The following is a 26,700-nucleotide window of genomic DNA, read 5'->3' on the forward strand; positions in this document are numbered from 1 at the left end:
GTTGACACGCCCATTAGGGGTTGAAGCGCCGGGCTTTACCGACCGCACTCGAGACGCTGCGAGACACCGGACGAATTCCTTAGGTGCTTAAGTGATTTTCGAAAGGAAGCAGAAAGGGACGAATAACGGAATTCCCCCCCCTTTCCAGTCTATCATTTGTGGACCATATTGGAGGTGAGCTGTAAACACGGTAAGGGAGAATATCAATTTTGCGGCAGATATGTCATAAACGGGCAGCTGGCTTTGGGTGTCGGGATTTGAAGGGTTAAATTCTGCAGTTTCTGCTTCGTCTGGTACTTTTCCGATTGGATAAAGTTGCCGTTTGCTGCTGGAATGAAAATACAATAAGGCATAAGATGCTTATTTTGGAGGTTTAAAAGAGCATTTAGGCTTGTTGAAGAGATTTGCGCCCAGTTCTGCATATCACATCAAATGCCCCGTCAGCTCAAGAGCGCAGGTTAAGCATCCTTAATTAACATATGAAATGTTTACATTCAAATGTTCTTTGAGATGGAATGACTTAAACATTAAAATGAGAAAAGCCATATGATAATTAGGCCTGTTTGTAGCGATGAGCTCGACAAATGTCAGTTTTATAATAACATTAATAATCTAGATATAATATAATTTTTGTTTGAGACTAATTTCGCCGGTTGACTGGTTCAATAGGGATGTTGCACCGTAATAACCCCAGCATGTGTGGGCGATCTTTCCCATCGTGTGACCGAGAGAAAATTTGTTTCACTAGCAAATAGTTTTATGATTGGGAGGGGATAAGATCATTTGAAGGTTTTCCTCAGAAACAGAGGAGATGCGGTAAGTCAAAGCTTCCGCCGCCCCCGCTGCTCTTAACACATAGCTTACGCCGTGTCTCAAAACCTATCCATGCCTATCTATACGCCATATTTTTAAACATAATATGATGCTCCAAAATGGTGCCTAGGTAGGAAGCTCACTTGGTTGTGCAGACACAGCCATGATCTCATCGCCTTTCGTGTTATACATCAGAACCTTTTAACAATATCACCTTTTGAATTTAACCTCTGGTTCAAGGTTTAAAATGCATTATGACCCAGGAGATATAGTAAATTAGTCTGAATAGAATGATCTGGAAGTAATTTTTCTGATGCCCAGCAGTCCTGGTCTCTTAGGAGATGACCTGCTTCTAACATCAATAACCACATTATGATTTTGCTACCAAGCACCTTTCTTGAGGTTATGCTTGATTTCCCTGAGCCCCTATTTATCTTGTTTTATTTCCCTGGTTTACACAGCATGCTTCTGGCATAATTTACCAATATATAATACTGCAGCTCATATAGGGCCTGGCTATCTGCAGCAGGTTGATTTGAGCTCTGATTCATCGTTTGCATTACACTCAGGAGAACAGCATCTCGTGTTGTATATGAGCATAGGGTCTGCATTTCTGCCTTTATGTTGCCCATGTTTTATCCTGTCTTATAAGGGAGGAACTATAAGGTTGCTGTAAGAGATGCCATACTGAGAGAGAGAGAGAGAGAGAGAGAGAGAGAGAGAGAGAGAGAGAGAGAGAGAGAGCAAGCATGCATGCATGCATGCAAATGGACCAGATGGCACTGTCCATATGAAACGAAAAAAGTGCTGATACACTTTGCACATGTGTCTCATGGTCCAGAGAGAGAAAAAAAAATAGGGTAAACGTACCCATTAAGCACATTGAGACATAATGCACAGGGCTACGAAAAGTTATGTTAATATAAAAGATTGATCTCTCACAAGAATAGGATTTAATTCAGACATTTAATAATTTTTTTAATTATTATTCTTGTTGATTTTAAACAACATAAATTATTTTTAAAGAATAATTAACTTAAAGTGACAACCATTAGTTAATATTAAAAATATGTTTATTAAGTATTTACATAGACATTTAGTGTGGCTAGTAATCTAACAATGTTCTGATTGCACTTGCACTGTTGCTAAAACAGTATTTTGGATCTAGCTGTATAATTATTTCCCTCATCCAGATTCCAGGATATAATATGCAAAAGTCTAAACATTAATCTCTTAATTTTGCAATAAGAAGTTATACTTATCCAAAATAAAGGCTTAAACATTTAAAAAAGGCACTTTTAAGGGGCTCCTCTTCTGCTGAAAGTTTTCAGACCACTTTCAAAATGTCCGTCAGACAATGTGAACACATGGATATCCCTCTTCTTCTTCTTCTTCTTCTTCTTTTTTCTTTTTCTTTTCAACTGAATGTCAATAAATTGTTCATATGCAATATTCTAAGCAGAAGTCTGTTATGAAATCACTGAATGGCCTAAATGCATCTGCTGTTCTGGATGCTTGCCTTGCTGGCCAACACTCAGAAAAAACGGTACAGTCTTTCAAAAGGGAAAAGGTACATCTTTGTACCTACGTACCCCTAAATTGTACATAGGTACATATCAGTACTTTAAGAGAGCGTATTAGTACCTTTAAGATACATATTAGTAACTTTTTGGTTTTGTACTTTGTACCACCCCAGTGACAGCAATGTACCTTTTTTTTCTGACAGTGAATGTCTGGCCTGGCAAAGGGTTTTCTTTGGAATCTTGCTATGTCCTTATGGTTGCTAGCTTTTTCAGACTGTTAATGCATGTGTTTGTCTTGTTATTTACACAGATCAGGACATTTAACATATTTAAAATCCTCTAAGATCAGTGCAGAACATTAAAGGTTAAAAATGCAAAACAAATCAAAACGCCAACAAGGAAAGACAGATAACCGAGAGATTCGGTCTCATTTCGTTTCCTCTCACATTTTTAATGTCTTCAGTCATTAAATAGCATAATGTCCTGATTATGAAGATAATGATCCACCCAAATGATGTCATGTTTCTCATGTGCATTTATACAGACACAAACTCACAGAAAGCACTGTATCTAAAAACATAATAAATCACATGCTAGGTAATTTATTAGTGATAAACCTTAATTGGTAATCTCAATAAATTGTATGTTCTTACTATTCATTATAAATCTCCTCTGAGATACCAGATCAATGTCAGTTTGATAAGCAATACAAAAGTCAAGCCTATAAACCCACAATTATTGACATGTCCAAATAGCTCTTTAAAGAGAGGCTCATTTGTCAACATAGCCCTTTTAGATCCATGGCCTGATGGTCAGAGCTCCCATGTCTCCCATAAAGAGGAAAAACATAGATGTCTAACTTAAACATAAACTGATTTGTTTTATAGTCACACCTTATATTCATAGCATCAAAGCACTCAATCAACCAGTGTCCATTTGCCAAAAATGCCATTTTGATCATTGTCCTTTTCTCTAGCAAGAATCTTCTTTTACAATGTCAGTGTTGAGAATTTCAATCCTCACTGAATGTAAATGTATTTTCATGTGTAAATGTTTTCAGAGCCAATATGCAGAATCTGAGACTGCTCGTCTTGAGCGTGCTGTTCTGCTCAGGTAAGAAAGAGTTCTTGTGAATCTTTTGAGTAGTTGATCTTCTGTATTATTATCATCACTATACAACGTGTTGTTTCTGGTGCAGAAATGTTAAGGACAGTGGGTCTGACATGCTAATAGCTATTGTGGTGCTTTAATTACAGTCCTGATCCACAAAGCATCTTCTACAAATGCTGTAATGTTCTTACAAATGGCAATTGAGCACTGATGCTTTGCAGCTTGCGAAGACTGCATACTGTGCATAGCTTTTAGTTATATAATGAATATCTGACCCCACGTGACAAGTAATATTAAATGTGCATCTATAATGGATGTATATTATCATATTTTCCATAACAAAATGTGTAGTTTTCATACATGCTAAATTATGTATTGGGTCCCTGGATTTTCACCTGAGATTTGGTGCCAAAATACAAGGGGTAAAAATGACTTTAGGAAGATGGCAGTATCATTACTTTATTTTTACACAGAGATTGGTTAGTCTATTAGTAAAATTATATTCCTACGATGATAGTTCAAAAATGGGAAAAAAGCATTTCTTGTGTTTTTTGCATGAGGTTTGTCTGTAACTCAAGAGCTATTAATCTTAATATCATTTTAGATTATGGTAGTTAACAAACCTTTCTTTTTATAAGAATCTTTATTTCTAAGGCTCAAAAGGGTTAATTTCCAGAGAAATGGGGATTTCAGTGTGGCTCTGGCTCTGAGTAAATTGGCCAATTGTACACATGGTCAAAAATAAATGTGGCTCACATACAGCTGATACTTTTTCTTTTAAAGAGGGATATCTGAAGAACAAATAGTGCTGAAACTCTTTTTTTCTATCAACACAATTACCTGTCTGAGTGCCATAAGTAGTCTTTTACCAAAGTTTGCGTGCCTATAACTCAAGAAGTATTAAAGTTGTCTTATATATCAGCTGTTTGAAAAGTTACCCATATTTGGTTTCCTTCCATTGAAAAATGGGTCAAATTCAACAATTTGAAAATGCACATATCTACGGGACTGAACCATATAGGGCCATAAAAATAAGAGACAAAACAAGATACATTTCTAGTTTTAAAGGTGTCATAAACTGGCTTTGTTGTCTGAGGTCAACTAATGACGTTTGTGTGGTTTTTACATTCAAAAACATCATAACTAATAAGTAATAGGCTATTTTCTACACTGGTTTTGAGGCTCTCTCCTGAACGCTGGGTTTTGATGGGCGTGACGCACTGGAGACTTAGAAGTAAACGCCCACGGCTAGGATTGGAGAAGATTTGCATATTTAATGAGCTTCAGCTTCGCTGTCCTATGCCTCTGTCAGTACAAAATCAGTTCACATGAGGGAGAGATTATTAAAGCGACAACTGCAATGATTCTCCCAACCACAGGGCTTGTAAACGTCTTTATCAAACAGACACAATGATTTATTTCTCATCCACCCTCGATTGATTGGAATATTATTTCTGTATATGGCCCGCACTGTAGATGGCCTGCACGATCGGTCGATATAAGCGCGAACACACACACACACACACACACACACACGTGCGTGCCCAGATCAAGAAAGAATTTCTGCCAACGGGCGTATGTTTTGATAGCCCGTCTAGAAAACACACAGCCCCGGGACTTCTATTAGGCCTACATATAAAAAAAGACGTTTTACTCACAAGTTTGTTGGACCATTCCTGTTGGATCCAACATAGAAGGCACAGCATTGTGTCTGCAAATCCAGCGCCTGAGACTTGTTTACAAATGATTCAGTGGTGAAATGAAGCGAACACATGTATACGGTCTTCCCCACGTGAGCTGGAACTTCATTAAATATAAATGAAGTATCCTAATATAAGTGCATTCTAGTACATTCCTAATATAAGGATCTGAAGGAAGCTTATGCAGTGACTGTGTTCTTCCACAATATCTTGCTATCTTCTTCCACATTGCTATTGCTGCTGGCTAGTGATCTGAACCAGTGAAGCCCACAAACGTTTTCTGGGCCCGGTGTCTATAAAAGCTTTTATTTGACTAAAAGGGGAGACTCTGAAACTTACAGGATAATCTTATATTACCATGACCTTTTATATATCAAAAGCTCAAGGGAAAGTTGATTTCTCAATTCATCACCTTTAACATTATTTAGTCTTCAAATATTCTTCTTTAAAAGAAAAAGTATGTGTACAACTTACTCTGTTGTACAGAGTAAGCTGAAAGTGTGTACAATTTACTCATGAAGCCACATTGAAATCTTCATATCTCTCAAAATTAACAATATTGGGCCTTTAAAAATAAGATACTAAAAGAAAAGTTAATTGTAGACTTGAAATTATAGCCCCTTTCCCCATTGTTTAATTCATGGGTTTATTCCGCTGGATTTTGTCAGGCATAGGAGAGAAAAACGTTCTCCAAGTTTCTGGAGAGTTGTTATACGCAGCTTCTCTGTTGTTCTCCATCGTCTGTTTTCTGCTCTCCAAACTCTCCTAAGGGATTGTGTTTTATGCACCCAGAAGAACATATGGTTTCTATTAAAATGGAATGTGTAAGTCAACATACTGGTATATGCAATGAAACTTACACACAAATTCATGCTGTCTCCCACTCACACACATGGAACCACATAGTCCACTGCTAACTCTCCCATGCCTTGTAACACACATGAATTCAATACAATTATTACAAATTATTATGAATGCGAATAAAAATAATAATATAGATACACAATATAAACTGATTATGAATACTAATGAAAAGTAATATTGAAAAGTAAAATGTAATCTACATTTATTAAGAAGTAGAATCTAAAAGCAAATTAAAATATATTTTATACTTCTTGAGTTACGCAAACTACATGCAAAACACAAGTGCTTATTCACATTTTTGAACTGTGCATATAATGAAACAACGATGGCTTGAGTCAACATATTTTACTAATAGAACAATCTATTAGAATGACCAATCTCTGTGTAAAAATTAAATAATTATGCTGCCATATTTCTAAAGTAGTTCTTGAGCTTTGAAATGATCAGATGTCCATTTTAATTAAATGGCTTTGTCCACTAAAATATTATTGAAATTCTTTCTTTAAACTATTCCAAAAAAACGTGTCTTTCCATATGAATTTTCAAATTAATAAATTAAAAATGTCAGACAGTATGTAATGCGGTGTATGGCATGAACAGATGTTTAAGCAGTGTTTCATTCTTTAATTTGATATTCAAATACAAAAGAAAACATGTACATTTCTGTATGATTTAACTAATTGATGTCACATTATGTGTTTGTTAATCTAAACACTGGTGCTTTTCTTTTGGGATATTTAGCTCTTTCTGCAACTCTGAAAGGTAAAAGCAACAAGTCAATTTTTATTAATTTTTAATTTATTAATAAATGTTTTTTTTTTTTTTAAATAACCAGTATAATACAATAAAATCTTTCTATTTATGTGGTTCTTGTAGCCCAAAAAGTGTCCCAGACTCTGTTTTATGGGGAGGATTTCCACATCCCCATGCCGGCAGGTAAAGCTGACGTGTTGTTCAAGCCTTCAATTGTTCGAGGAAATGAGAAGTTGCTGATGAGTTCTGGTGAAGTGGTTGATCTTCGTGCCAAACTCAACACTGTTTTGACCCACCTGATCTTGGAGAACGTTGGAGAAAGTGATGAAGGAGTCTACACCATCACATCTGACCAAACCACAGAGGATGTTACACTCATCACACTCTATGTTAGAGGTACTGCATCATTTTCATGTCATAATACCAAAAACCGTTCTCTCACTTTGAACAGCAGCTTGTACACTAAATGGGATGCACACATTCATACTAGAATAGCTCTGAGTGGCTTCCATTATTATAGGAAGTCATGTGGTGAACAGGTTTAATGACCTCCTGCAGTAATTGTAGCTCTGTCAAGAGACACTGGTTGCCTTCCGTTCTTCTCTCCCTAAAGATCCTTCTTTCTCCCATTATTAGTGATGGTTGCTAACACTTTCCTTGTAAACGGAACATAATACAGCATTTTTTTCAGTAATAGCTCAGAGTGTGGAAAATTTAAGAAAAGTCGAGCTGTTAATATGAGCTGTTTTATTTTCTATTTATTTTGAGTGGGGTTTGCAAATATGTATACATTTTCTAATAAACATTTAATAAACATAAAACAATTTAATAATACAATTAAAAAAGAATACTGCAAATATTGCTGAAAAATACTGAAAATACTTATTTTTTTAACCAAATGTAGGTTTACTTTTCTTTCTTATAATAATGTGTGTAATGGTTTTAAAAGTTCAACTTGACACATGGTAGTCAACAAAGATTGAGAAAGTGGATTATGGGACAGGAAATAATATACACTTCATTGGGGAACAGACATTTCATCCTAGTTTAATGTTATGATAAATAATATCTAATAGTTCTTAGAACTAGCACAACTTCTTCAGAAAATGTAAAAATCTTCCTTTTCTTTTCTTTCCCTCTTTTACTTCTCCAGATTGCTATAGTGAGCTCATTGTTAAGTATGGTTCAGATTTTCACGTTTCTCTCAATGATATCTCGGAGCCGGTGCGTGTGGGCTTTCGTCACAGCTCAGTGGAGGCCAATCAGACTTCACTACCGGCTGTGGACCTGCTGAAAGATGATGGATCACCCAAGGAGAATTACCAAGAGCGCATTGAGATCACTTCTCAAAGGTTCACTCTCCGTGCTGTTACAGAGGCTGATGAAGGCAGTTACACCTTCAGTGATTCCGATAAGAAAGACAAAAAGAAGATCTGCCTGAATGTTAAAGGTGAGAGCAGGAAGCACTTTTCCAATGGCTCATGACACAAAAATATTATTTAAATGACATTATTGTCCTAATCCTGACCTTCTGAATTAAGCAAGTACAGCAATTGTTTACACTACATGGTAACTGAGATAACATAATAATATATGCGTAGCTATGGAAAACATTTTGAAGGAGAAATGAAATAGAATAATAAAGTCAAGCCTGCCTGCCAGCCCACATTGAGAACGTGACTAAGACCCCAATGTTCTAATAACCCAATAGCTGAACATTTTACCACACATTACATGGCTATAAATAAATGGAAATATTGATTTGTGGTGAAATTATTTGATTATGAGAAAAGAAAGTGCCACAGAGTGATATGAGATATGTGAAACTAGTGCAGGAGATTGTTTGCCAGGGACAATGGTCAAATAAACAGTTTAGAGGTCATTATACAAAAACTCCAACTGACCAATCAGAGTCAAGTATCCTGGAGGCAAAGAGAAAAATTAAGATGTGACATAAGACTGGAGTTTGTTTTTATGGAATATACACTAAAAATAAAGCTTCCAAAGAATTTTTTTTTTTTTTTTTTTTTTTTTGCATTGATACAATAATCAAAATAATAGTTTTTTCCACTTAAGAGCCTTTTACATGGAACCATTAATGCCAATAAATAACCTTTCTTTTTATTGTTGCATGTTGAGAATTCTTCAGGTACATCATAAAAAAAGAATAGTAGGGTAATTACAAAGATGGAAGAGAGACAGATGGAATGAAGTCTGTCATTCTCTGCCTGCAGCATTTATTCCCTTAAAAATTTATGCATTCTCCTCCCTACTGACTCCTTTTCCACTTTCCTCACTCTCATGACATCATCTTAGAAAATAGCTGAACACCTCGGCTTCAGTAACAGCTTTCTTTCTTTCTGTCTTTCTTTTGTCTTTTTTCCAGCACATCAGATATTTGTAACCCTTTCATACGGTAGCACTCTGAAGATAAACCTGCACCTAAATAGCTCCTTTGCTCACCTGTTTTACACCCCAAAGTCTGATAACAATAAGTATATGATTATGGAGAGAGGAGAGCTCAAACTGCCTGCTAACCTGGATCTTGAAGGTCGCCTCTCTTTGGAGGATTCTATGTGTTTTCTGACAGATGTGAAGGCCAGTGATGCCGGAGTTTTCAGTGTGACTGACCACCAGGGATTCCTGGTGTCTGATGTCCACCTGGAGGTGGAAGGTAAGGAGATGCAAAATGACAAATGGAAAAGAACAGTTTATTTCATTTTTATACTTTGCACTTATAGTTTTTTTTACAATCGCTATGACAATTTTTCTTTACTTTTAACAATTTTCCTCAACTTATAATGCAGCACAACATGTCTGTGTAGGTTATACTATTAACACATTTATGTTTGCTTTTACACAAAATGCATATAGATAACACATATTTAAAATGCTTCAACTTCTTTTACACACAAGCTCAACCAAGACCTAAATAATGGATCTTTACTGCCCACTTTACCAATGCTTTATGTAAGAACAGTTAACTTTAACATCATGTTCTAAACTTAACATATAAGTCAAAGTAAACAGCTGTTCACATTGAGAATGGAAACACAAATATAACCCCTTTATTTAATTCCATTGCTACTTCGAAACAGCGGATTGAAGGTTTGCAAATACACAAATCACAGCTGATTCCCATCTAGGAATGACAATAGCAAGTTTCTGTTCATCATTTATGAGCTTTCCTGAGGGAGGTAGATGTTGAATCCTGAGATAGACATAATACAGTTACATAGAGACCTGGGCTGCATTTCCCGAAACCTTCTTAACTCTACGTCATTCTTAAGTAATACCTTAAGGTATCCCTTAACGTTAATATGTGTTTCCTGAAACAAACTTAGTTAAGAATACCTTCTTTAAGTCATAGCCTACTTTCATAAGGTTGGTCTGGACCACCCTTAGCTATAACTTATCACTAATAACAGATCATTCCACTAGTGGCCACCACTGTGAAAAAAGCTTCATGTCAGTCTATACAAATATAAATCTGAAGTTGTAATATACACCCAGTCTTCAATTAGGCTAGTTGAATATTTTTTTTTTTTTTTTTTTTTTAATGCAAGCATTAAAAGTGTCATAAAAAATGTCATTACAAACACTAATGGTTGTTAGCTTTTTAGTGATATTATCCAAAGGTACATCAGCTGGCAAACCATTAGATAGGAAAGGCTTAGAAGTCTATTTAAAGGGAATGATTGTGGAGGGGAGTTCAGTCAAACTTTGGCAGCGAGGCAGCGAATAGAATTGTGCCAAATCAAAGACAGCACCGTCCGCGGAGCCATTCAGTGTATGTGCACTATTTCATAAGTGAAAACTTTAGTCCCTTGGCCACCATGTCAGAAGCTGCTATTAAAAATAAATTTCGCCTACCACGACAGCAAATTCAGCAGCTTTTAGATCTTGTTGGACCAACTTTGTCAAGACAGCTACCCCCCCCCCCCCCCCCCCCCCCCCCTGCGGAGCCCTAAAATCAGCTGCTGGCGGCTCTTCTCTTTCTTTATTTTTTCTCCGCCATATAGCCTAACTGGTTATATGTTTTGTATGTTTTGCGTGTTGCGTTTTTAATGACTAGGCCATCTAATAATATAAATGAGTTATTTACACAATAATGTGAAGCAGCTGCTGCATGGGCAATCACCCCTGGTTGTGGAGTAAATCAAGACACTATGGAAAATATATTATTAATAATTTAAATGACGTGTGATGCTCATGCGGTTGAGCATGAGATTGCTGGTTCGTGCACTCATTTCAGAGTTATGTAAAATTTAGGTGCAATTCTGTATGATAAATGAAAGTTCAACTATTTCTGAAGTGCTTATTTTATAAAGATTTTTTTTTCTTCGCATAACGCAGTGAAACAGCCCCTGCATAAGTAAATAATCGATTCTTGAGCCATCGATATAAGCCAATTCAGCACCGCCGCCATGGACAGCACCCGCTAACGTCGCACTTATGAAGGTTTACCTTAAGCGACCTCCTAAGGTATAGTTAGGGGAGCACGCCTAGAAATGGTATACCTTCAGTTAAGTTATACCTTTAGAGTCTTCGTAGCGCGCTAAGAGACAACGTTATCGGGAAATGCAGCCCAGATGCATACAGTCACTGTAATACATGGTAAAATTATTTACACTTTGCAGTAGGAGAAGCCCTTATACAATGTCCTTCCGGTTGGTGTCTTGAAAAATCTGGATAATGGATGCCACTATGTCCCGGTTAAGATTTGGCAGACTTAATTCACCAGCCTCTCTGTATGATATGCCGTGGTCTATGAAATGTTCTACGATAGTAGCTCTTATTTCATCAGTTACACTAATTCTGGCCCTTCTTTGAGCTCCACCATGCATCGTAACATCGTCAATCTCTACCTTGTACCTTGTCCAGGTATTCCTCTCTCTTGTCCTGATACTCATCTTCCTCTCCCTCATGCAGGCATTTTTTTACTTTCTTTGTGTTGCTCTATATTGTTACTTTTTCACACAAGATCAGCCAAAAGAGGCCCTCTTTTACTGTATACCATATGGCCATGTGATTGGAAAAACACCGGAACAATTCCTAGATGGGAATCAGCTGTGATTTATGTATTTGCAAACCTTCAACCCGCTGTTACTGTCAGGATCTGGGTTGCTTCTCTGTTTCCCCTCATTCATACCACCACACTCTGTCTTCACCTGTTGTTCATCACCATCAGCGCTCTCGCTGCTTTGTGCCCACACCTGTGTCGTGTCTTGTCTAATTACTTAGTCTACTTCTGGTGTTCTCTCTGTTCTGTGTCGGAGTATTGTTCAAGTGATGTGAGTAACGCTCTCTCTTTGTGTCAACTGTACATCTTACCTGTGTCTTGTCTTTTGAAGCAGCGCTCGCCCTGTTGTCTCCCGTTGCCCGCCCTGGCTAGCCTCACCTGTGGAATTATCCGCTCTGCTGCCGTCGTCTGGGGTCCCTCTCACTGAGAGGAGTTTTCTGTTTGTTATTAGCACTTGTGGCAGATGATCCACGGAGGAGCTGTCTTCCTGAGAGCACCGTTTTGAGTTCTATTTCTAAGCTGTCTGTCTATAGACTGTTTTTGGACATTAAAGACATTGCATTATATCACCTTTGCTTTTGGATCCTTCTTGCTTGTGACAGAATACTCCGACCACGCAATGGATCCAGCGAAGGGGGAATCATTTTTTTCTGCTGTAGAGATTCAAGGAGTGATGCTGGGTCGTCATGAGGAGGAGTTATCTGCTGCCAGAGATGCGGTGGACCATTTGGCCGCACAGGTTAATGATCTGTCCGTTCGCCTCCTTCATGCGCACCAAGAATCTCCTGTTGTTCAGCATCCTCCGTCTCTTCCTGAACCCCGTGTGAACAATCCTCCATGTTATGCAGGTGAGCCGACAGAGTGTAGAGCCTTTTTGACTCAGTGTGAGGTGGCTTTTTCCCTGCAACCACAGACCTATGCGGAGGATCGTTCCCGCATCGCCTATGTGATATCTTTACTGACTGGGCGTGCTCGTGAGTGGGGAACCTCCATGTGGGAGGCTGGGAGTCCCTGTTGTCACTGTTTTGATCTCTTTAAGGAGGAGATGATCAAGGTATTCGACCAATCGGTCTTCGGACAGGAGGCGTCGCGTCTTCTCACCACGATCCGCCAGGGGAGGAGAACAGTGGCGGATTTCGCAATTGAGTTTCGCACCCTGTCTACCACAGCTGAGTGGAACGAGCCCGCTCTGGTCGCACGCTTCCTGGAGGGTCTGAATGTGGGTCTGAAGGAGGAGATTTATGCTCGCGGTTCACCGTCCCAGCTCGACCAACTGATAGAACTGGCAATTCGCCTGGATAGATGCTTTGAGCAACGGCGTCGGGCTCGCGCCGGCTCCACCACTCTTCGCGACCCTTCTATGCCTGTTACTGCTAGACCTGATCCTGAACCCATGCAGTTGGGTAGCATTCGTCTTCTGCCAGAGGAGAAACAACGCCGCATCTCCAACAGACTCTGTCTGTTTTGCGGCACGGCTGGCCACTTCACAGCGTCTTGCCCAGTAAAAGCCAGAGCTCGCCAGTAGACAGAGGAGTACTGGCGAGCGCGACTGTTACGTCCTCTCCATCAAGTTCCTGTACCACCTTGCCCGCCTTCCTTCGTTTGGCCGGTTCTACCATCTCCTGCCCCGCATTGATCGACTCGGGGGCTGAGGGAAACTTTATCGACGAGAGATGGGCTCGGGAGCATAACATCCCTCTGGTGGACTTAAAGGGGAACACCACCGTCTTTGCCCTGGATGGTAGTATGCTTTCTAATGTCCACCGTGTCACCAGTCCGGTGAGTCTCACAATCTCAGGGAACCATCAAGAGACTATGTCCTTTCTCATTTTTCAGTCCCCTTATACCCCCATTGTGTTAGGCCATCCCTGGCTAGTCCGGCATAATCCTCATATTGACTGGGCCAAGAATACCATTTTGTCTTGGAGTCTATCATGTCATGTCAATTGTTTGGTGTCTGCTACTCCTGTGGTCTCCTCTGGGTCTGTTTTTCAGGAGGAGCCTGGTGATCTGACTGGGGTTCCGGAGGAGTACCACGATCTGCGGGCGGTCTTCAGTCGTTCCCGGGCCGTTTCTCTCCCGCCTCACCGCCCTTACGATTGTAGCATCGATCTCCTACCTGGCACCCTGCCACCCCGCGGTAGATTATATTCTCTTTCGGCGCCCGAACGAGAGGCTTTAGAGAGATATCTCTCCGAGTCGCTCGACGCTGGGATTATTGTCCCATCCTCTTCGCCAGCTGGTGCTGGTTTCTTCTTTGTTAAAAAGAAGGATGGATCCTTGCGCCCTTGCATCGATTATAGGGGGTTGAACGACATAACGGTCAAGAACCGCTATCCCTTGCCCCTTATGTCGTCGGCTTTCAAGATCTTGCAGGGCGCAAAGATCTTTACTAAGTTGGACTTGCGTAACGCGTACCACCTTGTTCGCATTAAGCAAGGAGACGAGTGGAAGACCGCGTTTAACACTCCTATTGGTCACTTTGAATATCGCGTCCTTCCTTTCGGGCTGGTCAACGCTCCCGCGGTATTTCAGGCGTTGGTCAACGATGTCTTGCGCGACATGTTAAATGTCTTCGTATTCGTGTATCTGGACGACATCCTCATTTTCTCACCCTCACTCGAAGTACACATTCAACACGTTCGTCGGGTCTTACAACGACTACTCGAGAACCGTCTGTTCGTTAAATCAGAGAAGTGCGTTTTTCATTCTCAATCGGTCACCTTCCTTGGTTCGGTGGTCTCGGCTGAGGGTATCAGCATGGATCCCGAGAAGGTGCGGGCGGTTCTCGATTGGCCCGTTCCGGATTCTCGAGTGGCTCTCCAGCGATTTTTAGGTTTCGCGAATTTTTATAGACGGTTCATCCGTAACTTTAGTCAGGTTGCCGCACCCCTATCTGCCCTCACCTCGACTAAGTCTCAGTTTGTTTGGTCAGAGATGGCACAAGACTCATTCGATCGACTCAAGAGGCTGTTCACCTCCGTGCCCATTTTAGTCACCCCGGATCCTGAGAGACAATTCATAGTCGAGGTCGATGCCTCCGATGTAGGGGTTGGGGATATTTTGTCGCAACGTTCCGCTTTGGATAACAGGGTTCATCCGTGCGCCTTCTTTTCCCATCGCCTTTCTCCGGCGGAGCATAATTATGACGTGGGTAATCGGGAGCTTTTAGCTATTCGGTTAGCATTGGGGGAGTGGCGGCACTGGTTGGAGGGAGCCAGTGTTCCATTTATCGTTTGGACTGACCACCGGAACCTCGAATACATCCGTTCCGCCAAGAGACTTAATGCTCGTCAGGCCCGTTGGGCTTTATTCTTTGGTCGTTTTGATTTTTCCATCTCCTTTAGGCCAGGTTCTAAGAACATTAAGCCCGATGCCCTCTCGCGACTGTTTGGCTCCACAGAGGCAGCTTCGACCAATGAGGTAATCGTACCTCCGCACTGAGTGGTCGGAGCTGCCGTCTGGGGGGTGGAGCGGACGGTGAAGAGGGCTCTTGCGCTCACGGTCAACCCCCCTCGCGCCCCGACCGGAACGCTATTTGTTCCCACGACCGCTCGTTCATCCGACCTCCAGTGGGGCCACACCTCTAAATTAGTCACCCATCCTGGTGTTAGGGGTACTTTGGCTACTATTCGTCGGAGATTTTGGTGGCCCACTAGAGAACGTGATATCCGTCGATTTGTAGCGTCTTGTCCTGTCTGTGCCCAAATTAAGTCGAGCAATGCCCCACCTGCGGGTCTCCTCCGACCACTTCCCATTCCGTCACGCCCCTGGTCGCACATTGCTTTAGATTTCGTAACCGGTCTTCCATCATCCGCCGGTAACACGGTTATTCTTACTATAGTCGACCGTTTTTCCAAGGCTGCGCATTTCGTTCCTCTTCCTAAACTACCGTCCACCCTAGAGACCGCGCAGGTAATGGTAGATCACGTATTTAAGATTCATGGTCTCCCTTCGGACATTGTGTCTGACAGAGGGCCTCAATTCGCCTCTCAGTTCTGGAGGGAGTTCTGCCGACTGATTGGGGCATCCCCCAGTCTGTCATCAGGATTCCATCCCCAGACCAATGGTCAAGCCGAACGGACCAACCAGATTCTCGGACGGATGCTGCGCAGTTTGACTTCACAGAGCCCAGCATCCTGGTGCAACCAGTTAGCCTGGGCCGAATATGCCCATAACTCGCTACCCTCGTCCGCCACTGGGTTATCCCCATTTGAGAGCTGTCTGGGTTACCAACCTCCACTTTTTGCGTTGCAGGAGTCTGAGACTTCCGTGCCATCCGTACAGGCTTTTATCCAGAGGTGCAAGCGTACTTGGAAGAGGGTGAGATCTGCGTTATGTCGTATTAGAGCGCGCACTCGTAGAGCGGCTAATCGTCGTCGGGTTAGGGCCCCTCGTTACGTTTGCGGGCAGAAGGTGTGGCTCTCCACCCAGAATCTACCGATACACGAGGGTTCTAAGAAACTTATGCCCCTTTTCGTTGGTCCATTTGCTATTGTAAAGGTCCTCAGTCCGGTTGCAGTCAAACTAAAATTATCTCGTCAGTTACGTCGGGTGCACCCTGTTTTTCACGTGTCCTGTATCAAGCCTGTCATTCGCGTTCCCACCCGTCCCGCCCCTCCTCCTCCTCTCAACGAGGTGGATTCCATTTACAGAGTTCGTAAGCTGCTTGATGTTCGTCCTCAGGGGCGTGGCCACCAGTTCCTGGTGGACTGGGAGGGCTACGGTCCTGAGGAGAGGCGGTGGATTCCGGCTCGGGACGTCCTGGATCGCTCGCTCATCGAGGATTTCTATCGGTCCCGCCAGGCCTCTTCCTTAGGAGCGCCAGGGGGCGCTCGTTGAGGGAGGGGTACTGTCAGGATCTGGGTTGCTTCTCTGTTTCCCCTCATTCATACCACCACACTCTGTCTTCACCTGTTGTTCATCACCATCAGCGCTCTCGCTGCTTTGTGCCCACACCTGTGTCGTGTCTTGTCTAATTACTTAGTCTACTTCTGGTGTTCTCTCTGTTCTGTGTCGGAGTATTGTTCAAGTGATGTGAGTAACGCTCTCTCTTTGTGTCAACTGTACATCTTACCTGTGTCTTGTCTTGTGAAGCAGCGCTCGCCCTGTTGTCTCCCGTTGCCCGCCCTGGCTAGCCTCACCTGTGGAATTATCCGCTCTGCTGCCGTCGTCTGGGGTCCCTCTCACTGAGAGGAGTTTTCTGTTTGTTATTAGCACTTGTGGCAGATGATCCACGGAGGAGCTGTCTTCCTGAGAGCACCGTTTTGAGTTCTATTTCTAAGCTGTCTGTCTATAGACTGTTTTTGGACATTAAAGACATTGCATTATATCACCTTTGCTTTTGGATCCTTCTTGCTTGTGACAGTTTCGCAGTAGCAATGGAATAAAATAGAGGGGTTTTATATATATATAAAACCCAGCAGGTTTAACAGCAGGTTTAAAACATGCTGTTATCTTTTCTGACATACAGTGTTAAAGCAGTAAATTTGACAGTAAAACTCTTTGGTCTTGGTTGAGCTTGTGTGTTAAAGAAGTTCAAGCATTTTACATTTGCATTTGCATATTTCCTCTTAGTCACACTATGCATTTGGTGTAAAAGCAACAATAAATGTGTTAATTGTATAGCCTACACAGACATGTTGTGGTAACTACTTTGAGAGTTTAGGAAATTAAAAGTATTTTAAAAAAATATAGCAATTGTAAAAAAAAACTGTAACATGTAATAATTTAGTAGTTATGTCTGAGAACTCTTTCTTAGCAACTTTATACACACATATATATTTCGTCTAGGGCGTCAAAATGGCTAGAAACATCCCTACTAAAACCAACAAAACAAAAATGTGGAAAGGCTTCACATGATCTACAATAAATTTAAAAAAAACTTTCTATTGTATAAGGGCAGACCTGACACATAAAATAATGCAGCTTCTGTAATTCTATGCAGTGTTAATGTTTTTATGACATTGTGCTGTGATTGACTAAATGTTGGAAGAGAACATGTGTTAGGGTTTTGGTCGATATAGTGTATTGTGTTAGTGTATTATTGTATTTTGAAAATTACTGTTGGAGTTTAGTTTACGATGTGTGATTTTGGGCATGACATTTATAGTTTTGGCAGTTGTGTTAAAGGTGTGTTGGTATGTTAAGAGTTTAGAAAAATTGTTAAAAGCACTGAAAAAATGGTCATAGTCATCGTAAAACTGTAATTGTGTATCTCTTTCTCTCTCAGCATACAAACTTCCTAAACTCTACATTGCCATCCTCGCTCTGGTAGCATTATTGGTGTTGCTGCTTTTGGTGTGCTTGGTGTCATGTCTGGTCAAGATACGCCAACGTGCAGCAAAGGCCAGAGCCATTGAGGAGAAAGCCCAGAACGCAGGGAAAGTGGAGGGAGATAACTTTAGACAGGTATTTACCACCTATCTTATCACCTATGTTAGCACCAAGTACAGAAAATAAAAACAGTCAAAAATATAATGGCCCTAAAAAGTATCTGGACTTAGGTCACTTTACAGATACAGTAATCTCATTACATTAGACACAAATGATCAATCCAGTCAAATTAGACTTATTTCACTTTTATTCCATTTATTACAAATATCATTATTTAAATGTTATAATCCCGTTGCTCATATTTCTGCAGGTTGTGAAAGACGCATGTACCCGTCAGAATGAGGAAGCCCCGGCCCTATCACAGAAAGAAGACATCACTGAGAAATCACAGAGCACAGAGGTCAGCATTAAGGTGAGAACCAGGAAGCTGAAATTATCATTGGATTTATCTTTATAGCTAAACCCCAAGCATTTGCTCAGTATAAAATGTTTTGTTATGTTTAATGTTGTTGAAATGCTTTAAAAATGCTAAGTTCTGAGTATGTTCCTCAGGGTTTGGAGGTGTCTACTAAAGAACCAAGCCTACAAGAGAGGAACATGGAGACCAGTGACTCTGGAGTGGGATTTAATACCACTGGGCTTCCGCTTGACAGTGACACTGATGCCCCAACAATAGCCATAGCAGATTCTGATATATTGAGTTGCTCTGCTGCCCCTGACATCAAAGCCGTTCCCAACCAAATTCCAGAGCCAAAGACGGCCCCCTCACCTCCAAAACCATCACCAACTTCAGATCTAAAACCTACAGATGTGGCTAAGTCGACGGCTCCTCCACCACCTTCTCCTGAACCCAAACCACCAGTAACACCAACACCTGAACCCAAACCTGCTGCTACACCTGAACCAAAAGTGACCATCTCACCACCTGAAACAAAACCGACCCTAAGCCCATCGCCAGAACCCAAGCAACCCATGACACCTGATTCAAAACCATTAAGTCCAGCACCTGAGGCCACATCAACTGATGTTAAACCAATTCCAAGTCCAACCCCTGAATCTCCAAAAGCATTAATACCAACTCCTGATGCGAAACCAGCCGTTACTCCAGATGCCAAACCAGCAGTTTCACCAACTCCTGAGCCCACACCAGCTAAACTTGGCACTCCTGAACAGAAACCTGCCGTAAGCCCTACACCTGATCTCAAGACTCCGGATCCTAAACCGGTTTCTCCAATCCCTGAGCCTAAACCACCAGTCTCACCAATTCTCGATTCGAAACCAACTACAAATGGTACTCCCGAATCCAAGGAGCCAAGTGCACCTTTATCTCCTGGCCTGGATGTGAAGGGCACTACCCCTCCCAAAACCCCTGATACTGGGAAAGGCTCAGTGAAAACTCCTGAGCTCATCTCCAGTGGAGGTCTAGACTCGGCTTCTCCCAATGACAGTGCACCACCTTCAAGCACTGATGGAGCTGCCACCAACTAGATTAAAACCATAGCCTCGTTCCTGCCTCCTCCTATATTAACCACCACAGACAATCTAGGCACTTGAATTAACAAAGATGAGCTAAGTGACTTCCTAAGGGGGTGGGTTCCTCAGTCTTTTGAGTCTCACTTTTAATACGATTAACATGCATCAATGGAAAGATCCACTGTAAATCCACTTAGTTTACTAATATTTAATCAGCCCATAAAAGGGTTTGAATGCAGAGATGAAGCACTTCAGAACTTACACCATTGGCGGATTTAATACAGAAAGAGGGAGGCTATCTGGGGTATTCCAAGAAAGTGTACAAAGACAAATCTTCCATCACAGAAATAATACATCACTGCATGAAGATATTCAGAAAATAAACTCTATTACCTGTTCCGTAATCCAAGATTACTGTGGTTAAATTTGGAGAAAGGCACGCAAGGGCATGGGACATTAATCATTTTCATTCTTTACAAGATCATTTCTGCTCCATTTTGAGAAGTCGGAGAACCTAAATTCCAGGATTGATATTGAAAAAGCGGTGAGCCAACCTTCTGCTATCTGAGGATTGGAAAATGGGAAAAATCCTGCAAGTCAACATGTCATTTTGACAAAGGGGATTAACAAGGAAACTACTGAAGTGCAAAGCCAAAAAAAGGAACAAACATTTGACCAACAAAAATCACAAACCTTCATGGACTAATCTGTGACTCTGTGCCTGGACGACATTTTTGAGAATCTTCTTCTATCAGTCTAACTTAAGACACTAGTCTCGCAGATGTTCTTGTCCAGATATGACAGTGCACATTTCCTATTCATCTAGTCACAAAAATATTGATGTTGAAGTCTCTTTCAGTTATTTCTGTAAGCAAGAACTGAATCAAAAAAAAAAAATCACTTCTGACAATGGTTGAAAGCAACAGTACATGTGAACAGGTACAAGTTTGGTTCTTAGATCTCAGTGGTTAGGTTTCCATCATTAGAATGTATTCTGGAATATTGTGGTAAAAATGAGTTGACCCTACTAATAGTGCCAATTTAGCATGTGGTTCCCATAAGGAAATATGCAAATCAGGTAATGATGCAAACACATCCAAAAAATATGCACTGAGCGCTCAGGTCTCCATTGCTGCCAAGAAGTGAGTGCTCAGTTGTGGTAGATGCAGCATACTACTGCAATATGCCAGACTTTTACTGGCACCTAACAGCATTACTCCCACATTGTGATCCAAACACTTGAATTGGCTAAAAAGTGTTTGATAGCACACCATTCACGATCAGTTCTTCAATGTTTGATGAATTGCTCCCATGATCCAAAATGTATTGAAAATATACGCAGTAGCGTAATGGTAAATAGCGCTGACTCTGAATCTATAGTGATCCTAATTTACATAAACAGGAGGCTTGTTTGTGCTGAAAAGAATGACAGTGATTGCACAAGAGCAGTGACTTAGCCCAAGAACATCATGTATGGTTAAATCTGCTGATTCTTCTTTGCTTGAGGAGCAAGAGAATATGGTTTGTAGGAAGATCTAGATTGTTTGAGTTGCTTCTGGTTAATCTATAATGTTCCACAAGTAATTTTGGATTTATAGACATATAGTTGAAAGACGGTCTCACATATCAGTTTACATATATTCCAGGTGCCTCCGGTGGAGCCTGAACACCACTGCCTGTTAATGTTGTATCCGTCCAGGAACCTGCTCCTACCACACTATCTGTGGGAGCTGATGGTAAATCGCAGTGAGTAGCGGATGGAAGCTATCTCGATATGTGTATTAAGAACTTGAAGCATGGGCAGATTTGGAGGTTTGTGGGTAGTTTTTCTGACTGATGATGATCACTACCTCACATTTAATCCTGACTAAAATACTAAACCACTAACTAAACATTGTAACATATGTGGACTTTAAAAAAAAAAGATGTAGTTCTTTTGGCAAAGCACAAGGTTTGAAATACAATCAAATGCCTTCTCCACAAACCTCTGAAAATGGCCTTGTTCGTTCTCAGCTGTCAACAGCTGTTTTAATATCAGTGCAAGGAAATGACACTTGAAGCACATATAGTCTTAGTGTCACATCTCATAGTGTAAATATCACAAACCCTAGCTGTCATAACCCTATCTGCACTGTAGCGTTCAAAATTATATATTCCATGACAAAATGGACTTTGTGACCAATAATGGATGCATAAGAAGTAAATCTGACTCAGAATGGCTTATCTAAACCATGGCTTATCTAAACCATGTTTTGAGATGTTAAAGATGCACTCAGTAATTTTAGTTTGTTGCGCTAACTGACAGTGTTCTTGGACTTACACTGACACTGACACCTGGTGGTGTGGAGGCAGGATTATGGAAAATCTATTTTAGGTACCCATACCATTGTAGAAATGCTCTGTTTGCGGTCAACCTTGATTAATGTATACAGTGACTGAACATGTCTGTTTATAAGTGGGCCTCAGATCAAATTATTAGTTTTCGGCTAGTTATGTGATTTTGACATGGCAACCCATGGCAACACTCCATGTAAAATTGCTCAAAAATTTGATTACAATTTTAATGAGCCAATTATAAATAAAATTACTGAGTCCCCCTTAAAAGTTAACCTCCTCACTCTGTTTGGAGAGAGAAAGAGAGCCGGTATTGAAGTAAGAACATCTAAGCAATATAAAAAAATGTCCAGATACACACACAATCGTGTACACGTGAATAATAACTTGTATTCACTTGCATTATGAGGTTCTGTAATTTGTTTCTACACTATCCAGATTCTTTTGTTTTTACAGCCATTCATAGGCAGCCACGACAGGATTTTTAGCATCTTTTATACAATACAATACAAAACCTATGAACATAGTGTAGCATAGCTGTCACTCTCCCATTAGCTAATCCCATTGGCTGATAAACCTCACACACCCTTACGATCTCCAGCAAGTTATGTCACAGTTAAGTGCATCCCGGTAATGCACATCACACAGGTTTCCAGGCTAAATCAATATTCTTCTGGTCACTCTCTGAATCATCACAGTGTCTTAAAGCAGAAGATCATACTTAAGATATACGTCACCCTTCAGGACACTGCCACTGATAATAGTCTTGTATCATGACATGATTATTGTCTGTTTTTGTATTTTGTGTGTTGATGCTTGTGTTGTATGTATGGTATTTATGATGAGAGATTATAGATGTTATTCACAATTGGCAACATCAAGAGGCCTGTATGTGTTTGTACAAGTGCATGTGAGTATGTTTGTGTGTGTCAGTGTGTTAGCAACAACCTCCATTGGATAGCTGTCATTTCAATGCAATTAGCAACGTCCTTTTTCTCCCCAGCTGGCTGGTAATTGCTGTTCCTTTCTAAGTGGTATTAAATGCAGAAGCAATTTAAAGAAGAGCACAGTTCGAGATTTATATCGGAATGCTGTTTAGTGGGACCTGACTATATCTGTTTTGACACCAAGATAGCCATGTACTACAGGTCAATTTAATTGAATTGATGCTCAAGAGTACGCCAACGGAATAGTAATGTAGTTATATAGCACTTTTCCCTTGGTCAAGGTGCTTTACAAAATATAGACACTAAAGTAACGATGCATCGTCATTGCAGTCTGTCATTGCATGCTATAAAGTTACTCTTCCATAGTGTCTATCTGTGCTAGTGTGGTCATGCCTATTTAGGAGGTAGTGTGTAGATGTCTAAAATAAGTACTCAGATCTTCATATATCGCACGGCTCTGCAGGTCTCTTTGTGTAAAACGTCCCTTCCATGGATATCACTGAAACTGTTGCATTTTATGTTTCACCCTATATCTTTCCATTCCGTTGGTCGATGACATTCTAAAGTGTATTAAAGGGACAGTTCACTCAGAAAAGAAAATTCTGTCATTGTTAACTCACCTTCATGTTGGTCTAAAGCTATACGACTGGCTTACTTTCAAAATGATTTTGTCCATACATTGTCAAGAGTTGTTTTGGAACCTGTTGGCTTTCATATCATGGACAAAACAGTTGAAATTTTCCTTAAACTATCTTCTTTTGTGTCCCACAGAAGAAAGTCACACAGGTTTAGAATGACATGCAGGTGAGAAAACTAAAGAATTTTAATTTCTGGATTAACTATGCCTTTAAGTTAATAGCCAGAATTCAATGGGTGTAGAATTATCTCTCAAGAGTGAGGAGAACGAGTGATGGGAATGTATAGAGCATGAGAAGTCCAAGTATCCTGTGGTGTTGTGCATCCTTCATGTAAACTCAAAGTGCAGTTTTGTCCCACAGGTGCATGAGGTTTCTGCCTCTCTTTTCCTCTCCTTATTCCACCTGAGTGATGCTCTACATTTTATCAGTCCCCGTTGTTCCTTTTTGCACAAACACAACACCTAAACATTTTGTAAAGAAAAGATACTTCCTTTATTTCATGCCTAGAAATAATAATAAATGATTTTAAAATGCTTGTGAGAGTTGTTGTGTTATTTTTCCTCCTCACACCTGTGACGCAGCAGTTATAAAGCCCCGCACACAGCACTCTGACATGGCTCTCCTGTGACTGCGAGGAAAAATAACTGCTTTCTGCCCTTGTGGTCAATCACACTCGAAGTCACTCAACTGTCTCTCTGGCTTTCTCTTCCTCTCTCCCTCGGCCTGTTGCTGGCAAGGTGCAGAATGGCCCTCCCTCTTAATTTTTCTTTTCTGCCCCTCCAACAGCACATAGTTTCCAAAGTAGTTTCCAGGCATGGCTGAATGCAACAGACATGCCTGGTTTATTTATAGACAGAAAATGGTAAACAATTTACTATAATAGTCTGTCAACAGTCACAGACATATAATTCCTTTTATATTTATTTAATGCTTTCCATTTGATTGTGCCAGTGCTTGAACAAAGATGATTTGCATAGAGTTTTGTATAATCAATTGCACATATTTTATTAATAAAGTGTATACAAATAAATCAAAATCAATCAAAGATAAAAATGCGTTCATTATTTAAATTTCAAACTAATTGCCCTATGTAGGGCCACAGGGATGCTGGAGCCATACTCAGCATCCTGGGCCAAATTCAGGGAAACACCCTACACAGATGGCCAGTCCATCGCAGTGCTAACACACACATTCATGCATTTTACTGTCTGAACAATATGTCATATGTCTTTGAGGGTAAGCCACAGCAACACAGGAAGAACATGCAAACTTCACACAAAAAGGCCTCCTGGCTCAGCTGACCTTTTTGCTGTGAGGCAACAGTGCTACCCATTGAGCCACCCAAGATAAAGCGCTTGGTATTCCCAGACACACTCCCATTCAAGTTCTAACTAAGCCAAACACTGGTTAGCTTCTGACATTTGATGCTCATATAGCTCATAGTCATAATACATTGATACAGTAGTTCAGCCTTTTTAGCTAAAGAAAAAAGAAAAGGACAAAAAGCCCTATAAATGTTGTCCATATGGCTCTCAAACCAAATAAAGTGCCTATGATGCAGGCTGGACATCAGTAAAATCAAAGCTCATTGGTTTTCAGGAGTCTCGTAACCAACATTGTGATGTCAATACATATTTGCATACTGTTTTGGAACAAGTAAATAATGACAGAATTAAGTGCAGTCATTCAATTAGATTAAATGTACCTCAATAACAAGTTTATAACTGATGTACACTCAATGGCTAGTCGCTACAGAATATTCATGCACTGTGAGTATTACTATTACAGCAAAATCACCAATTCTTCATTAGAATTCGCTCACTCATTTTCTTACACTCGTTTTCTTACACTCATTCAGTAGACTACATTAGTGGGGTACTTGGGAATAGTGAATGAGGGGATGGGGTGGGGGTGCACTATTTATTGTTACTTAAACAGTTGATCCTAACAAAACTACACAGCAAAAACTGCTCTCTAGCCTTATAGGTACAAGCTGCAAGGTGATCAGAATTCAGCATTTTAAACTGCCAGAAGTAGGTGGAAAAACCAAACATCTATTTTCTTATATCAATCCCTCAGAGTAATGGATGGAAGATGGAAAGAGGAGCGCTGTTCTTTCCTTCATCTGTGTCGCATGGGTTGTAGAATGGATAGAGCGGCACTAGAACAGTCCCTATGTAGAAGGAGAAGAGTGGCGTCATGGTGACAGCGTTGTAGAAAGACACCTCCTCCTTATCGCAGTCCAGGAAGATGCCGATGCGGGTGGGGAGGGTGTATAGGATCACCTGTGTGGGCTTTGGGTGGGTGCAGGCCACGATCGAGCCATTTCTCAGGGATAGCGTCCACAGTCCGTTTAACGTTGAAGAAGAGTCCATCTCTCCACGGTGCACATCCGCTCTGGCCACACCTACTCGCCAGGCGGTCTTGCCCTTCACCTCCACCTCCCAGTAATGACTGCCATGAGTGAAGCCCTCTGAGCCCATCACACAGTAGTAGTAGTGGAAGCACTTTGGGTTCCTCTCATCTGGGTTCTCCTTGGGTAGCACCTTGTCCTCGTTGTAGGTCACTGACGTCCTCTCTTCAGACAAGGTCAAGAGGGGATGTGCCGTTTCAGGGTCAAAAGTCAACATGGATATGTCTGTGTATGAAAATGAAGTAATAAAGTACAAACTTATTGAGAATTCAGTAATCAGTGATAGGCCTATGTAGTACAATAAATGTATTTAATGTAACAAACATTACATCTATTAGCCTAAAGTGGTGGTGTTTCCTTCGTGAATGATCCAGTGTTTTGAACGAAACGTTCTTGTCCAATTCCATGAGCTTATAGCATCATGGAAGTGGACAACTATACCATGGAATATCTTTTGTACATTTTGAAGAAGCATTTCATTGGATTAACTAGCTGAACATGTCAGTGAGTTGAGTCTATCAAGACTTGAATGAACACTTTGACTGCTTCTTAAATTGCATAGTTCCCTAGCAGTTGCCCTATTAGCATTTCTAATTTACGATACTCATAAAAGAGTAGGCAAAAAGTATGATCTACTACGTCCAATGAGATTCTGAAGAGTACATATGATGGACACTATCCCATGAGGCAACAGGAGAGGATCTGTGAATGGCAGTGAAGCAGCGTAACTGACGCTGATAGGTCACATGATAATGCCAACATGGCAAATATAC

General features: G+C 40.8%; 2 protein-coding genes across 4 annotated transcripts in view; one reads left to right on the plus strand and one right to left on the minus strand.

The window, feature by feature from the left end:
- Positions 1-32: 32 nt before the first annotated feature.
- Positions 33-24,049, plus strand: si:dkeyp-77h1.4 (uncharacterized). 2 transcript variants are annotated; one of them, XM_067448849.1, is made up of 9 exons: positions 33-174; positions 3,397-3,449; positions 6,752-6,772; positions 6,887-7,159; positions 7,917-8,213; positions 9,150-9,437; positions 18,019-18,197; positions 18,433-18,534; positions 18,675-24,049. In XM_067448849.1, the coding sequence occupies exons 2-9, from the start codon at positions 3,404-3,406 to the stop codon at positions 19,608-19,610; spliced, it is 2,142 nt and encodes a 713-aa protein (XP_067304950.1). In that variant the 5' UTR covers positions 33-174; positions 3,397-3,403; the 3' UTR covers positions 19,611-24,049. The 2 variants fall into 2 exon arrangements, with proteins under 2 accessions (XP_067304950.1, XP_067304949.1); XM_067448848.1 differs by having other exon boundaries at positions 38-190.
- Positions 23,585-26,700, minus strand: part of si:ch73-54f23.4 (zinc-binding protein A33) — a 7,364-nt gene continuing 4,248 nt past the window's right edge. For both annotated transcript variants that reach the window (XM_067448854.1, XM_067448852.1), the window contains exon 6: positions 23,585-26,152. In XM_067448854.1, the coding sequence (XP_067304955.1) occupies positions 25,590-26,152 (563 nt within the window). In that variant the 3' untranslated portion in view covers positions 23,585-25,589. The remainder of the gene's footprint in view (positions 26,153-26,700) is intronic.

The sequence above is a fragment of the Pseudorasbora parva genome, chromosome 7 (genome assembly GCF_024679245.1).
Source record: "Pseudorasbora parva isolate DD20220531a chromosome 7, ASM2467924v1, whole genome shotgun sequence".
Classification (NCBI taxonomy): Eukaryota; Metazoa; Chordata; class Actinopteri; order Cypriniformes; family Gobionidae; genus Pseudorasbora; species Pseudorasbora parva.

Bases quoted from the DNA above. Each gene is read 5' to 3' on its own strand.
- si:dkeyp-77h1.4 (XM_067448849.1), top strand. From the start codon at position 3,404: ATGCAGAATCTGAGACTGCTCGTCTTGAGCGTGCTGTTCTGCTCAG. The intron at 18,198-18,432 runs GTATTTACCACC...ATATTTCTGCAG, and splicing joins AGGGAGATAACTTTAGACAG to GTTGTGAAAGACGCATGTAC. The intron at 18,535-18,674 runs GTGAGAACCAGG...TATGTTCCTCAG, and splicing joins GCACAGAGGTCAGCATTAAG to GGTTTGGAGGTGTCTACTAA.